General features: G+C 37.8%; 5 protein-coding genes and 1 pseudogene across 9 annotated transcripts; 3 read left to right on the forward strand and 3 right to left on the reverse strand.

Annotated features, from left to right (window-relative positions):
* On the forward strand, positions 1–4050 carry LOC139810193 (carnitine O-acetyltransferase-like). 3 transcript variants are annotated; one of them, XM_071773563.1, is made up of 14 exons: positions 1–60; positions 174–549; positions 995–1073; positions 1144–1274; positions 1334–1469; positions 1548–1720; positions 1792–1945; positions 2004–2169; positions 2303–2490; positions 2599–2699; positions 2779–2904; positions 2976–3300; positions 3391–3528; positions 3640–4050. In XM_071773563.1, the coding sequence occupies exons 2-14, from the start codon at positions 542–544 to the stop codon at positions 3835–3837; spliced, it is 1923 nt and encodes a 640-aa protein (XP_071629664.1). In that variant the 5' UTR covers positions 1–60; positions 174–541; the 3' UTR covers positions 3838–4050. The 3 variants fall into 3 exon arrangements, with proteins under 3 accessions (XP_071629664.1, XP_071629658.1, XP_071629674.1); XM_071773557.1 differs by lacking the exon at positions 1–60 and having other exon boundaries at positions 86–549; XM_071773573.1 differs by lacking the exons at positions 1–60; positions 174–549 and adding an exon at positions 586–876.
* Positions 3956–6007, reverse strand: O-fut1 (O-fucosyltransferase 1). Its single transcript, XM_071773705.1, has 6 exons — positions 5615–6007; positions 5424–5539; positions 5219–5342; positions 4748–5124; positions 4399–4635; positions 3956–4338 (listed from the first exon to the last, which is right to left on the reverse strand). The coding sequence occupies exons 1-6, from the start codon at positions 5721–5723 to the stop codon at positions 4153–4155; spliced, it is 1149 nt and encodes a 382-aa protein (XP_071629806.1). The 5' UTR covers positions 5724–6007; the 3' UTR covers positions 3956–4152.
* A 156-nt stretch (positions 6008–6163) lies between these two features.
* On the forward strand, positions 6164–7358 carry LOC139810333 (uncharacterized). The gene is made up of 4 exons (XM_071773774.1): positions 6164–6305; positions 6449–6792; positions 6866–6973; positions 7108–7358. Exons 2-4 carry the CDS (start codon positions 6452–6454, stop codon positions 7337–7339), a joined length of 681 nt encoding a protein of 226 aa, XP_071629875.1. The 5' UTR covers positions 6164–6305; positions 6449–6451; the 3' UTR covers positions 7340–7358.
* A 133-nt stretch (positions 7359–7491) lies between these two features.
* On the reverse strand, positions 7492–9175 carry LOC139810377 (sodium channel protein Nach-like; annotated as a pseudogene).
* Positions 9176–9260: 85 nt separating this feature from the next.
* LOC139810361 (small ribosomal subunit protein eS10) lies at positions 9261–10603 on the forward strand. Of its 2 annotated transcripts, none has more exons than XM_071773838.1 (3): positions 9261–9402; positions 9862–10006; positions 10217–10603. In XM_071773838.1, exons 2-3 carry the CDS (start codon positions 9863–9865, stop codon positions 10550–10552), a joined length of 480 nt encoding a protein of 159 aa, XP_071629939.1. In that variant the 5' UTR covers positions 9261–9402; position 9862; the 3' UTR covers positions 10553–10603. The 2 variants fall into 2 exon arrangements, with proteins under 2 accessions (XP_071629939.1, XP_071629950.1); XM_071773849.1 differs by having other exon boundaries at positions 9358–9498.
* Positions 10604–10607: 4 nt separating this feature from the next.
* On the reverse strand, positions 10608–13396 carry Bc10 (BLCAP apoptosis inducing factor bc10). 2 transcript variants are annotated; one of them, XM_071773859.1, is made up of 2 exons: positions 13168–13396; positions 10608–13080 (listed from the first exon to the last, which is right to left on the reverse strand). In XM_071773859.1, the coding sequence occupies exon 2, from the start codon at positions 12990–12992 to the stop codon at positions 12750–12752; it is 243 nt and encodes an 80-aa protein (XP_071629960.1). In that variant the 5' UTR covers positions 12993–13080; positions 13168–13396; the 3' UTR covers positions 10608–12749. The 2 variants fall into 2 exon arrangements, with proteins under 2 accessions (XP_071629960.1, XP_071629971.1); XM_071773870.1 differs by having other exon boundaries at positions 13236–13395.
* Positions 13397–14156: the final 760 nt, after the last annotated feature.

Below are 14156 nucleotides of genomic sequence, written 5' to 3' on the forward strand. Positions count from 1 at the left end.
AAGGCCGGGATGGCCTCTCTCAGGTTTCTCTCTGATTCTGTAGAAACTGATTACGCAAACGTTAGTTTATTATAATGAATTTTGACGAACCTATAGGAACTTCTTCGTACATACATGACATTTTGTTTATTTTTTAAATATATCTAGTTATTTATTAAAATATTATTTTGCAGGTATATTGACGGTTCATTCGACATCGCAATCGCAGCCGATTGGAACAAATAAATAAAACATAGCAAACCGGTTTCGATCTCATTAATATTCATGACTGCTTTACAGTCGCTAATGGTCGTTGACACTTCAAGTCGTCGACTTCGGTAGTCGCTCTTTCTTATCGAATACGACTGGAGAGGGATCTACATACTCCTACTTACATATATACATTGCACATATACGTACAAAGATAAGAGAGTCGTGAAGTACTCATGTTTCTGCCACAAATTGAGCTTTGACCAGCGTACAGAACATAGTTTACCTGCAGTCTCGATCAGTTTCGTACAACGTACATTTACTCCTTTTACCTGGCATCAGGACTCGCCATATGGACGCGTATGTACATACATTATTGTTAAAAATAATTCTGAATACTCTCTTCGGATGACACGCGACACAAGCGTATCTCAATTGTTGCAATTGGCCGGTCCAATGTCCGTGACATAATTGGTGACAATTTACAGCAATATACTCCGTCGATGCGTTGACTTATCATCACACAAATCACTTACCCCCGCGCGTACTGATTTAGACAGGCCACGTGTGCATGTTTGTATGCACATGCACGTTTAGCATATGTGTGGGTGTGACACATAACAGCTGAGAACTACTCTTGAAACTTTTGACACTTGGTAGAGCGTGAGACATATATCTCGACGAACAGTGAGCTCCATTGGATACTTCCCACGCGATACCGTTTATTTCACGATTACACTTGTTATCCGCGATACCGTTTGTCTCCGAAATGTCCTGATAATACCTGTTCGTTTCTGTTCTTTAGCGGTACAGTGGGATTAGGCTCGAGTTCTCCAGAGAAGCCAGCTATGTACAAAGTACTCTCCAATGTGTCAAAGTATACGGTAAGTACGTACGTGTATTTTTCATTGAAAGAAGATTCGAGCTGTTCAATGAAATTGATTGAATTAACAGGTCTACAATGGATTGCGTAGGACACCATCCGTTCTTCGTGGAGCACCTATAACAACGTTAAACCTAAATAAGCAACCGATCCCGAAGCAACCTGTTCCTGATCTCAAGCAAACCGCGGAACGTTACTTAAGGTACGACACGTCTGTATGCCTTTTTATCTTCAAATGTCGTTACTCATAATTCATTACAGATCCTTAAAGCCACTGTTGACTGACAACGAATATAAAAATACGGAGAGGATTGTCGGTGAATTTATAAGCCACACAGGCGCGGGACCTCGGCTACACGCTAAATTATTGGAGAGATATCAAAATACCGATAATTGGGTACTTATATCTATAATTGGGTACATTTTTTCAAATATTAGGCGAATAATAATACAAATTCGCGTCAACTTATTTTAGATGAAAGAATGGTGGCTGGAAGTTGCATACTTAGGATACCGTTTGCCCGTGATCGTGCATTCCAGTCCTGGAACTGTCGGGCCACCTGTTATTTTCCAACGACCAGATGACGTGTATGTGTACGCGGCGCGTCTCGTAGCTGCAGTGTGCAATTACAATGAGATGGTCAAGAGGTGAGTTTTCTACAGTTTACAATTTATTTTTTGTATTCCTTGTGATATTCATTCGCAATCATGCACTGCAGTGAAAAGATGATACAAGAGATGGCTCGCAATGATCCACTTGATATGCAGCCTTACGGCATGATACTCGGCACGCACAGGCAGCCTAACAAAGTAATCGATAAACTATTGCACACAGACGAGGCTAAACACATAATAGTCATAAGCAATAATAATGTAAGTATAATCAGCCTGATGAAACCATATAGCTGGTTATATTCCGTCTATATTACAGTTCTTTAAACTTTGTGTTGTCGATGAAAACGGCATTTTAAGCGAGGGAAAGCTCGTGGCTGCCGTGAAAGATATAGCAGATCGTTCGTGTACTCGAGGGAAGCCTGTAGGAATTTTAACTGGAAATGACAGAGACACTTGGGCGAAGGACTACAGCTTACTTTTAGGTTTATTTCAGTTTAGCTTTTCTTTTCGTTCATTTTACCTTCGTATAATTTGCATTTCATTATTTCAAACTGCACAATTTTTTTTATAATTTCTGATTCTTTAACTTGAATTGTTATCGTTATATATTTTCAGAACTGGGTAACAATAAGAATATAATGAAGGATATAGAATCTTCCTTGTTTATATTGTGTCTCGATAAGGATCTACCTAAAGACGCTTTTAAGGAGAAGAATAATGCCTCGGTCAGAGCGGTTCAAACTATGACAGGCTACAGCAGCTGCGTAAACGCTGGTAACAGGTGGCACGACAAGACTGTGCAGGTGAAATATCTGACTAATATCTATTATAAATAAATTCAACGGTTTTAAATAATATTTCAAAACAATTATCTTTTGATGCTGAGATAAACAAGGGACACATTTTTACAGTACATAGTATCCGCCGATGGTTACATTGGCATGGAATATGAACACAGTCCATGCGAGGGAGTTCCGGTTGCTGTTCTTCATGATTATGTATTAAAATATATGTAAATAATTAAATAATACTTGCTACATAAGCTGCCCTTTTAATGGGACGCTAATAAAAAAATCTCAATTTGTTTCCAGAGCGACAAGAGAAAATAGCGCGAGAGACGGAAGATCTGCGGATTTTCCGAGACCGGAACTTTTGAAGTTCGAAACTAACGACGTTATAGACTGTGCGATCGAGGTAGCTACCGATACAGTAGATAAGTAGGTTGATTGCCTCTTTACGATTATCTTACACCAGTACTGTTGGAAATATAATATTTGTAATTTTTCAGACTCTCCGACGACATAGACATGGAATGTTTTACATTCGAAAAATTCGGCGCGGACGCTATAAAAGCGATTAAACTGAGTCCCGATAGTTTTATCCAGATCGCGATGCAAGTGACGTTCTATAATTTACAAAGGAAGGCGCCAGCTCATTACGAAAGCGCAGCATTACGAAGATTCATAAATGCCAGAACCGAGTGCATCAGATCTACTAGCACCGAGTCCGTTGAATTTGCAAAAGTAATGCTTCCTGAGGAATGTAAGAGCAAACAGCAAAAGAAGGAAGTGATGATCAGAGCTATAAATGCTCATAAAGAATTCGCTGCACAAGTAAGACAATCGTTCTTGGTTCACAATGCATTTTTAATCATAATTTTTTTAATACGCAAGCTTCAGAATTGATTTTTCTTTTTTGTATAGGCTGCGACAGGACAAGGTGTCGATCGGCATTTGTTCGGCTTAAAAATGATAGCGAAAAGCGAAGGAATGGAGCTCCCAGAATTGTACAAGGATGTTGGTTACACCAGAAGTACATACTTCAATTTAACGTCGAGTCAGGTAATTCAAAGTTGTAAAGAAATTCCTTGGAAAGACTGAAGCGTGAAAATGTTCTAACGAGAAAAGATAAATGCACATTTACGCTAATCGATATAACTTTGTGATTCAAAGGTGCCATATAAGTCAGCGTCTTTCATGTGCTACGGACCAGTTGTTCCCGATGGTTACGGCTGCTGCTACAATCCGCGACCGAAGGACATTCTATTTGCCTGCTCGTCGTTCAAATCGTGCAACGGAACTGACACGAGGGAGTTTGCTCGCGTTTTGCAACAGACACTGTCCGACATGCGAGAGATAGGAAGTGAATAAAAGTGCAGAGAGACTCCGCAATTTTATTGCGATAGGAAATGGAAGTGTCGAAGTTGATATTTTTATTGTATGTATATACGACGATAAACAAAAACTCGAGATGCTCGAGTCAAGCGGACTTGTTTCTTATAAACTTTTTATTGCGAAATATATACTGGAGATCCGAAACATGTCACAATTGTATTTTCTCACAATAAACATACGTTAATCTCATTGTGCAATTACTCAATTCAATATAATGTATAAATATAAAAACTTATAAAAAAAACTGACGATTATGCGCATTTGGCAGGTATTATGTTACAAAATGTAATATCACAGTTCCGTTCTGGTTCTGGGAGGGTAACCCCAGAAGAATGTCGGGTATCCTCTGACTTCTCTTTCTCTGGCCACGAAAGCGGTGAAGGAAGAAATGCAATTTCCTATGAAATAATTAGACCTTCCGAGAATCGCCAGATCCAAATGTGCGGATACCGGCGGTTCCTGCCGGTGCACCGATATCTATATGGGAACGATGAGACATATTAGCACTCATTCATCAATAAATATTTGTAAGCTTACCTTCATACGCGACAAGGCCTCTCCGAGTCTATCCAACATGTAATCATTGTCAGACGCCACAAACACAGACTTAATATCTTTGCCGCCGCGGATAACACGCTTCAGCTGAGTTATTATTGTATCGAACGACGGCAAGCACATCGAGAGAGTTGCTTTGCCACGTTCGTTTTGGTAACCAAGGCACTGAGGAGCGGCGAAAAGATCCGGCGCGGACGGTATATGTTCGCAAGCGCGTTCCTGAAAACCAAATACATAACAAATAGAAAACTATTATTTTCCATAGGCTGTTAACATGCTATTAACATTACGTATTATCCGTATAAAAATATGTACAGCAAATATCACATACCCAATCGATCCCGTTTCGCAAATGTATGCCGACAAACGCGCCCCTTGGCAATTTTTCCCTTATAAACGCCTTCGCTTTATTCAGGATGTCGTTGTTCCAGTTGAGACACTTCTGCAGAGGCTTGTTCAGAGGCTGAACTGGAAAGCTGGCAGGTGCGCCTGTGAACGCTAGTACCGGCCAAGTTTCAGGTGGATAATACCACTGCCACTGCATTTGCCTCGCGCGAGTGTAATACGCATCGTAATAATGGAGCGGTTTGTAAAATTCTGATTTAACGAAATCTATATTATACGTGTCCCAGAAGGGACCAAATGGATTCCCATGCTTCGCATTACAGGACGTTCCGTTGCTCCCCACGCGAGCCTCGTAACAAAAAGCTGAGGAAGAACGAAGAGTTTATCTTTCTTTAAAAAAAATTGACATTAAAGCTCCACGTATCTTGCTTTCAAGAGAATCCACATTAGAGCTTACATATTCTTTTTTCGGGTGGCCATATCTTTGGCGCGACATCTCTCATAAAGTCCTCCATTAATATCGCTTTGTGGCAGCTTTGTACTTGGGAAACATTGAAATAGGTATCGAACGGTACTTGTATCTGAAAATAGAATTGAATATTAGATGTCACTATGTAAAATTTGCGAATGACGTTATATTACATCGCAGATTCTGTGCTCACAGATCTCGTCTCTCCCGTCCGATATTCGACCCACGGCGGTAACACCAGAATACGATTCAAGGCCTGGGTGAAGCCTAGAACTCCTAAAAAGTGATCTGCCTGATTACCAAAGCGTCCTGAAATGAGAATCGGAGTTTTATTATCATGTCGAACGATGTCGTGGGTATGATAAAAATCGAAATCTCCCTTACCCATACAAGGACAATAAACTACGTAACCATTCTCGTCGATGTCAACGTCCTGGCAACGTGCGACGTAAAAGTTGATCAAAAATAACGTAAAAATCAATGTCTTCATCATCGCAATAAATTACGTGTGGCACTTTTACGACGTTTCACGATATTTGACACTCTGTAGAAATTAGCGTTAATATCTTCGCGAATTCCTGCAATGTTTGTACACAACTTTTTGTGCGACGCGAGGCGCGAGGTTAAACATGCATGATACAAACAGACTCTACTCCGGTTCCCATGGAGACGTACGTCGATCGAAAATACAAGATTTCGCACATCATCGAAATATGAAATACCTGACTCGAGCCATGAGCCACGGAGCCATGTAAAGATAAATCACCGATGAAAAATAAGGTGTATTATTCCCGAGGATAAGCGGGTTGCGAACCGCCGTAGAGTTAGCAGACAAATTGGATATTTTTTAATTATTCATTATTCTTTTTCATATAATTTGCATATAATAGCATAATATCGCTGGACCAATGAGCATCTTGTAAATTAATATGGCGACTTCATGCTGGATGCTCATTGGTTTTTAGCGGTCATGCTACGCTTATGTGTGCGATGGCCTTTTAAATGCTTACGTATGTCTATTCTAGTTGACACGAGGTCGCTTTGTAAAAGAAGAGGTTATCCTTAAATAAGAATCGTAAGTGTAATCTTATTCCAAATTATGTTATATATCACATATATACATATGTTTATGTTTTATCTCAATCGTGTAATTTTTTCCGAAGCATTTAATTTCCAACATTCTTACAGTTATAACACAATAACCGTAATCACTTTTAGGTTATGCGTAATTTTCGGAAATTGTCTCAATTGAAAGAACGAAGAGAACGAACGTTAAATGTACGTCTTCCCCACGTGATAAAGGATAAAAAAGATGTTGAATGTTTATTTGTGGGTAATTTTCACGTAAAATTACCACGACAATCTAGTAGATCATGTCACGTAGTCTTTCCTACCGTGGAGGAAAAAAACAAGAACTATAAACTCGCAAGAGGTAAAACGGACAATAGCAAACGAGTTGTTATTCAACCGCTCTCCGATCTTGCATTTAGAACAGAAACCAAGAAGATAAAGAAAAAGATTTTTATACCCGAGATCAAACCAGATATCCAAGTGACACAAACGTAAGAATATTTATACTTGAATCGTAACTTTATTTCGCAAGATTATTAATAATTCTGTTGTATACTTATACAGGGTATTTGTCTCAAATATAGTAAATGGTACGAAATCACATGAAATAAGAAGTGCCCTTCCTGGGTGTGCTCGCGTTACTTTATTACCATCTTACAACAAGGACTTTAGGTAGGTACAATTTATTTAACTCGTTTAGTAAGTTTCTAACATTGCTGTAATACACACACACACCACACACACATACGAAATGCTTGTCAAGATTGTGTCGTACATGTAATACATTTTATTTATGTTATGTGTAGAAGCGCGATAGCTAAAATGGAAGATATTCAAATAGCAGCAAAATATCTGAGGGAGAAGCATAACTGGCCAATTTTAAAAGGACACAGAATATGTATGAAACCAGATACGAGGACAAAACGTAAGAAGACAAGATCTACGAGTATTCCAAAAATTCATGATGAGAATATAACGAAAGAATGTAAATCCAATGAGAGCTTAAATTATACAGAGGATAACAATGATGGCAATTAAAATTATTAATTATAGTAGACACATTTTTGAAAATTTATAAGAAACCTAAATTTCCCTCAAATTTAATCTCGGTGAATTTCTACCGTACAACTGTTTTAAAACTTATCGATAGAAAAAATACAAAAGAAAGATCTCTGATCCTATAATGACTTTAATCCTAGTTTGAGTAAAACATTCGTTCCTGTCCGTAACTAAAACTTTACAAGTAAAAATTAAGGATTTACTTGCTACGTGTAATACAAATTATTGTATTACATGTAGCATCCTTCTTGGATAACACTCGACACAATTGCCTCTCCAAAGTCGCAGTCGTCGTTTAAAGATTTTCAGTATTCAAACTTTACTTGGTTAATAAATCATCCTCTCGATATATGATAAAATTATATATATACATAGCACTCTCTTTCGTTATTTTGTATCTGTTAAAAATTACCTCTGCAAGCTTTCGCGAGGATACTCGTAATTAAAGGCACAGCAAATGCCATAAGGAGTAATTACAGGCTCTATGAGTTCCGAACAAGGGACAGTTAATCCTTCGAGTTGACACATCAGTAGAAAATCGCTACAATTTGCGTTGACATTATCAAAAGGTTCCAATAGTGAGAGCCGATTCGCCGAGAGAATCTCTTGCAATTTATCCAAAATTCGTCGGGAAAATAATTCTTAGGATAGATCGCCTTCCGTAAGTGTTTAATCGAATTTTGAAAGTCAGCCCTCGTCAGGTCTTGCGGCATGTATCTAAAAATGTCCCGTTCCTTTTACCGGTCTCGCTCGTTGACATTGACTGATAAGAAACAGTTATATTAAACTACTAATCGTCTACATTCGCTTCTGCGACGTCAAGTAAGGAACCACTCTGTGCGTCATTGCGATACCACCGTGGCACAAAGTTAACGCAGGTAACTCCAGCATGGCGGTCGAATAATGAGCACTGATTATTAGGGTAGTGATACTAGCAGACTGATGTCTCTGGTAGAATAAGCTCGCCAATCGTCCAGCAGCCAGAGATGATAATAACAGAATGATTATCCAGATGGATCTAACGATAAGTGCGCATGTACATACACGTGCGAGAGATATATGGTGTTATTGCAAAAATCATTTGGTATTATTTGAACAAACTGAATCACTGATTAACGAGAAATCGACTGACAATGACAATCGATATTAAATTATAGGAGAATAAAATCGTGATATAAATTAAATGGAGTGGTACTTACAATACATTCGCGAAACTATCACTCGTTAATTTCAAACGATATAATATTGATTTACATTAATGAATCGTGCGATAACTTTTATTACTACTAAATATATATATGAAATACCTCTCTAATTTTGTTTTAGCTAAAGTATATTTGAATCCATGTATTGTCGATTCTACTGAGAACTCTTTATAAGCTTGACCGAGCACTTGTATCACATCCTTAATAATTCTAACAAACATGCCTCGTGTTTTTGCAAGAATTTTATCTCGCCAAAAATTGCAGTTTGTAAGTATATAATATTCAATAAGCGAGAATGTTGACCAAAAACTGGAACCGGATCGATAGGTACATACATAGATACATATAGTTTTAAATCGTTCCACTTTGTTTGGAACTGTTTGGAATAGATAAGGGCCTTGGTCACAGTATAAGTACAGATTAATAAAATCTGTGGTATAAGTACAGTATAACCAGTATGTTCACCCGACTCATTTTTGTGGTTCGCGCCGATCCGTACTGCGCATGCGCATCGTCATTGACCGTGTTCAGCAGACACAACTGTTGAGTTCGTCTTATCAACACTCTGCGTTGATTGGTTGGTTCTAAAAGTAAGAGCCAATCACGTTCGACTGCTACTCAGCGGCTTGGTCTGCTGAACGCGCCCATTATTTTGGGCTGAACCAATCAGACGAGTTTTCTATGTGCGATAGTGCATAGTCTCGAATAATTCAAGATATCGCAAATCGATATTGAGACTTGAGACGTAACGCTAATCGATATTGTTTGCGAGCGAAGCAAAGAGCGAAGAGACTCTTTCCAGTCTTTCCGAGAAGAGGCGCACGCTAGAGTCATCAAGTGCGTTGAGTTTCCTACGATATCCGTTTTAATCCTGCCTATTTATTAAGAATTACGAAAAAGCGGAAAGTTCATCGAAATCTATAATCTATACAAGTCAAGTATATTTTATTGCATCCAGTTTTCACATATTATTACACGGAATATTTGCGTGTTCATACTGTGTACTCATTCATATTTTTCTTCAATCTCAAAAATCTATTTCGTCCGTTTTTTTTTGTAATTCAAGATTATAGCTACGCAGAACGTAACTTTGAAACGCGATAACTCTTATGATAAAATATGTATTTGTATTCGCGCACGAGGGTTGTATTTTGTTGTTGCGATACCTACCTAACCTTAAAGAGTGTACATTCTGATGTTTGTGATGTATTTTGAATTGCCACATAATCCTTGTTATATTATAGTAGAACTATAATATTATATATATTAGATTGTTTTCATTATTGTTATTTATAGAATGTTGATGCCAAAGAAGAATCGTGTGGCTATTTACGAGTACCTTTTCAAGGAGGGAGTCATGGTAGCAAAGAAGGATTATCATGCATCGAAACATCCAGAACTAGAAAATATTCCCAATCTTCAAGTCATCAAGGCTATGCAGGTAAAAATTTTTACTGTTTCCTTTACATTATGCATATAAAGTAAAATCCTGTTGCATTATTATTAGTTTGTAGATTAATGTGGGTTGACGTTTTCAGTATGGGGGCGTTTCGTTACTCGCATGATGCGCATAATGCGAGTAACGAAACGCGCCCTATGTGTGTGTGTGTGTGTGTGTGTATTGATTCACTTTACCCATCCATCTTTTTAGTCGCTGAAGTCTAGAGGATATGTAAAGGAACAATTTGCATGGAGACATTTCTATTGGTACCTTACAAACGATGGTATTGAATACCTGCGTGGATACTTACATCTGCCACCTGAAATCGTGCCCTCCACCCTTAAGAAACAACCGAGATCCGAGACTACGAGACCGAGACCCGCCGCAACTAGAAGCGAAGGCTCGAGACCAACGGAAGATCGTGCGGGATATAGACGAGGACCGGGCGGTCCTCCAGGTGCTGGTGACAAGAAGGCCGATGTTGGTGCCGGTACGGGCGATCTCGAGTTCCGCGGTGGCTTTGGTCGTGGAAAAGCCCTTCAATAATTTTTTTTTCTCAAATAAAATTATGAAATAAATGTGTTCTAAGAAACAAGACTGATGATTTTCAAGTTTTTATTTTGACACCCAAGTGCGAATCGCACTTTCATCAATACGTTTGTAACGTATGTTATACACTGAAGGAAAAGAAACGAACATTTGGTTGATGGCGGGAGCTTTATTACTCACGATATATATTAAAAACCTACCCTACAGCTCTCTTCATATATATTTCTTTATATAAATTTTCTCAGTTTATATTTTACATGGAAGCAATGATTACGGAGAGTAGTATTTTAGCAAAGTTACAGCACATTTTTAAATTAGACCTGTTTTAATGAACGAATAAATCAATCATGTTTAATCGAGACTTTCCAATCAAAGTCATCACAGATTATTTGTGCATATATATCAAGTATAAACAATTTTTGTATAGTTTCAAAGTTCTAGTCAAGCTTTTTCCTCAAATCCGAATAAAAAGGTTTCTAAAGTCGTTATAATTATTGCAACTCCGCCAAGGACAAAGTACTTTGTTTTATGTCAAAGTATTACAATATAAGCTTACATGATAGATGCAGGAAGATAATTGACCTTCGCATATACGCTTCAAAGACAGATATAAAAGATTTGACTGACATGAGCTTTAATTCAATTTTCATCTATATTCATGAGCTATTATATGGATAATTTTTGGTTACCATGACTATCGATATTTACATTGGTAACGCTACTTATGCTAAATTAGATATTATATTAATATTACGGATAACAAGTAAATTTACAATCATAAATTATAGCACAGAACTTGTGTATCATTTAAATCTCTGTTTATGAGACACATGAATTACAAAATAAATATAATTTTAATTTCTGACAATATAAAATCAACGATAAAAATAGACAGATACGAAAGATACACATTTCACATCGTATTTTATCCCCTTTCAATCTCACCTCAGCCTCACTTTCCATTTCCCTATACTTAAGTTGGATCAGATTTGACAAGTTATTATTTGAGAAATTTTAGTCTACATAACACTCACTTGGTAAAAGTTAATGTAATGTAATAGTTGTAATGTTTGTTATTTCGGTTTTAATTGTGTCGTTATATGTGCCGGCCGTAAACCAATCGACATTTCCTAGGTATTTACTTCTATAATAGATGAACAAAATTTGCCAGATTTTCAGGTTTCACTAATAAGTAGCATCTTAAATTTTAAGACGCTTTGCTTTTCGTACATTATCGTGTATCACTTTGGTATAAACGTATTGTGCGAATACACATCTTGTTAAACACTCAGTGGAAGTATTTAACAAAATTAAAATTATCCATATATTTTGCGCCTAACTTTAATCGAATAATCATTTTACGTATTACTTCAAGCTTAAAGCAAGCGATTTTAAGTTCCGCTTCTGTGTAATTATCAATGTATGTACATCTCTCCTTTTTAATATATATATCGCATAAGGAAGAATCTAGGATCCCATTCGAAAAAGTAATCGTAATTTAGAATCGAGTAGAACAGATACTGGAATAAGAACTGTATCTAGAAACTATATAAAATATAAAAGGAATATCGAATATGCCATTGGCAGCGTAATCTTCGGTTTCCGTTTTATCGTAACAAGGAAGTTTTATTAATATGAGAAATTTAATTTTTTTCATATATTAAGGAATACAAGCTGCAATCGCGCTACAATCTGGAAATTTACTTTACTCCAGCCAACAATTGCGACAAAACTCTAGAATCTACATATGAATATCGTCAAATACATCGTATCACATTTTTGCTTGTTCGGAATTCTGTGATTTCAACTCTATATATGTACATTCAGTATATAGTATACAAATGTCCAATAGAACATTACATCGTAGATCGACTGAAATTTTTGATATGGGAAGCTAATCTTGGTAAATCTAGAAACTAAAGGCTACTTGTACAATTTATCGCTTTCTCTCACACCATGAACAAAAAATAATTTCGTATATTATGCAGCATGGAGAAGAGGAGAGGGGAAGGAAGGGGAGGAGAAAAGAAGAGAGAAAAGGAAAGGATACAAAAAAAGAGGAGAGAAGGGAAGAATGGTTAACTCACACACACACATACACACACTCTCTCTCTCTCTCGCACACGCAATGGAAAAAAAAACCGACAAGGGGATAATTCTCTAAATGTTATCGAGTTAAACACAATCGGTGATCTTAGCCGTTGTCGCATCTTACTGTGTCGCAATTTGTACTCCAGAGTAGGCAATTGCCTATTCCACTGTAACAGATGAGGAAGACGGCGGCGAGAAATACGAGGCTGCAGATGGTACAGGGCTTGCGCTCCAGAAAGAACCCGATTAGATAAAGTGCCATGAACATGACGTGGGTTTGCAGCAGCGCTGGGTTCACGGGTTTCGGGATGAGCAGCACCGGAATCAGCCACTGTAGGCAGTACATTCTCTCTGGATCGTATGGGATAGTCGGAGTTGCGCTCGTAACGTCTCTCTCTCTCTCTCACGTCAAACTATCTCGTCTACGACAGGACCTTCGGGGAGTAACGACAATGACGTTAGTGAGCGTTATTCGATACCTGATAACTTGGACATCCATCGACATAAAAGCTGTTATTAACCTCATTTGGAAGCATCGTCGTTCGCATGCACGAATCAATTCATCGTCATCCCTTAAAATTAAACATACATTTTTCTTCGTCGTTCGTGCACGATCAGCCGATCGCAGCCGACGCAGCCGATGGACTGACAATGTGACACGTTCGATTTCGCACAATTTCGAAACTACTTTACAAACGCAAACTAAACGCACATGTGACGTCGCGATCAGCTGCGTGAGCCGTGAGCTGCGGGGCTGCGGTCAGCGGTATGCGGTATGCGGTGTCTAGAGTGGTCTTAGAGTCCTAAGGTCTGTTTTTTATTGCTGCACTGCTACATGGCTTCCGATAGGTTGAAAATCTGTTGCCTGTGTTATTCTTTATTCCTATTGGGCGCGTTCAGTAGACCAAACCGCTGAGTAGCAGTCGAACGTGCGTGGCTCATACTTTTAGAACCAACCAATCAACACAGAGTATTGATAAGACGAATTCACACAACAGTTGTGTCTGCTGAACGCGGCCATTGCCTGTACATACACCTTTGATAGCATAGCGTTTCCGCGTCCCGTGTGCAGAAACCATATATGGCTGATGCTAGGTCTACAATGCGAGAGTTTATTATTACTGACAATGAGTAGTTTTATTTATGGAATCATGTTACTATACAAATTAGATTTTAAGATTCTCGGTGAAATAATAATTAGTTATGAATTAATTCTTACTAGAAGGAAGAGGTGATATCTATATTTGTCGTAATTAGATTTCTTTTATATAAAGGATAGAGGGCCGAATAGAAAATCGGGTTTGAATAACAGATACTGATACTTCTAAAATAAATAATAAATATTTATAATTAGAATTGAGAATTATTAAGAATTGAGAATTGAGAATGAAAAATGGAGAATGGAGATTGGAGAATAGAGAATAGAGAATGGAGAATTGGGAATTGAGAATTGGGAATTGGGAATTGGGAATTGAGAATTGAGAATTGAAAATTGGGAATTGGGAATTGG

The sequence above is a fragment of the Temnothorax longispinosus genome, chromosome 1 (genome assembly GCF_030848805.1).
Source record: "Temnothorax longispinosus isolate EJ_2023e chromosome 1, Tlon_JGU_v1, whole genome shotgun sequence".
NCBI lineage: Eukaryota > Metazoa > Arthropoda > Insecta > Hymenoptera > Formicidae > Temnothorax > Temnothorax longispinosus.

What these genes read in the sequence shown, in the direction of transcription:
- LOC139810193 (XM_071773563.1), top strand. An exon ending in ACCGCGGAACGTTACTTAAG is followed by an intron (nt 1,275 to 1,333) that starts GTACGACACGTC and finishes AATTCATTACAG; the next exon opens with ATCCTTAAAGCCACTGTTGA. An exon ending in ATCAAAATACCGATAATTGG is followed by an intron (nt 1,470 to 1,547) that starts GTACTTATATCT and finishes AACTTATTTTAG; the next exon opens with ATGAAAGAATGGTGGCTGGA.
- O-fut1 (XM_071773705.1), bottom strand. Translation starts at nt 5,723, where the DNA reads ATGATGAAGACATTGATTTTTACGTTATTTTTGATCAACTTTTACGTC. An exon ending in GCCACCCGAAAAAAGAATAT is followed by an intron (nt 5,125 to 5,218) that starts GTAAGCTCTAAT and finishes GTTCTTCCTCAG; the next exon opens with CTTTTTGTTACGAGGCTCGC. An exon ending in AGGCCTTGTCGCGTATGAAG is followed by an intron (nt 4,339 to 4,398) that starts GTAAGCTTACAA and finishes GTTCCCATATAG; the next exon opens with ATATCGGTGCACCGGCAGGA.
- LOC139810333 (XM_071773774.1), top strand. Translation starts at nt 6,452, where the DNA reads ATGCGTAATTTTCGGAAATTGTCTCAATTGAAAGAACGAAGAGAACGA. An exon ending in GATATCCAAGTGACACAAAC is followed by an intron (nt 6,793 to 6,865) that starts GTAAGAATATTT and finishes ATACTTATACAG; the next exon opens with GGTATTTGTCTCAAATATAG. An exon ending in TCTTACAACAAGGACTTTAG is followed by an intron (nt 6,974 to 7,107) that starts GTAGGTACAATT and finishes TGTTATGTGTAG; the next exon opens with AAGCGCGATAGCTAAAATGG.
- LOC139810361 (XM_071773838.1), top strand. Translation starts at nt 9,863, where the DNA reads ATGTTGATGCCAAAGAAGAATCGTGTGGCTATTTACGAGTACCTTTTC. An exon ending in AAGTCATCAAGGCTATGCAG is followed by an intron (nt 10,007 to 10,216) that starts GTAAAAATTTTT and finishes CCATCTTTTTAG; the next exon opens with TCGCTGAAGTCTAGAGGATA.
- Bc10 (XM_071773859.1), bottom strand. Translation starts at nt 12,992, where the DNA reads ATGTACTGCCTACAGTGGCTGATTCCGGTGCTGCTCATCCCGAAACCC.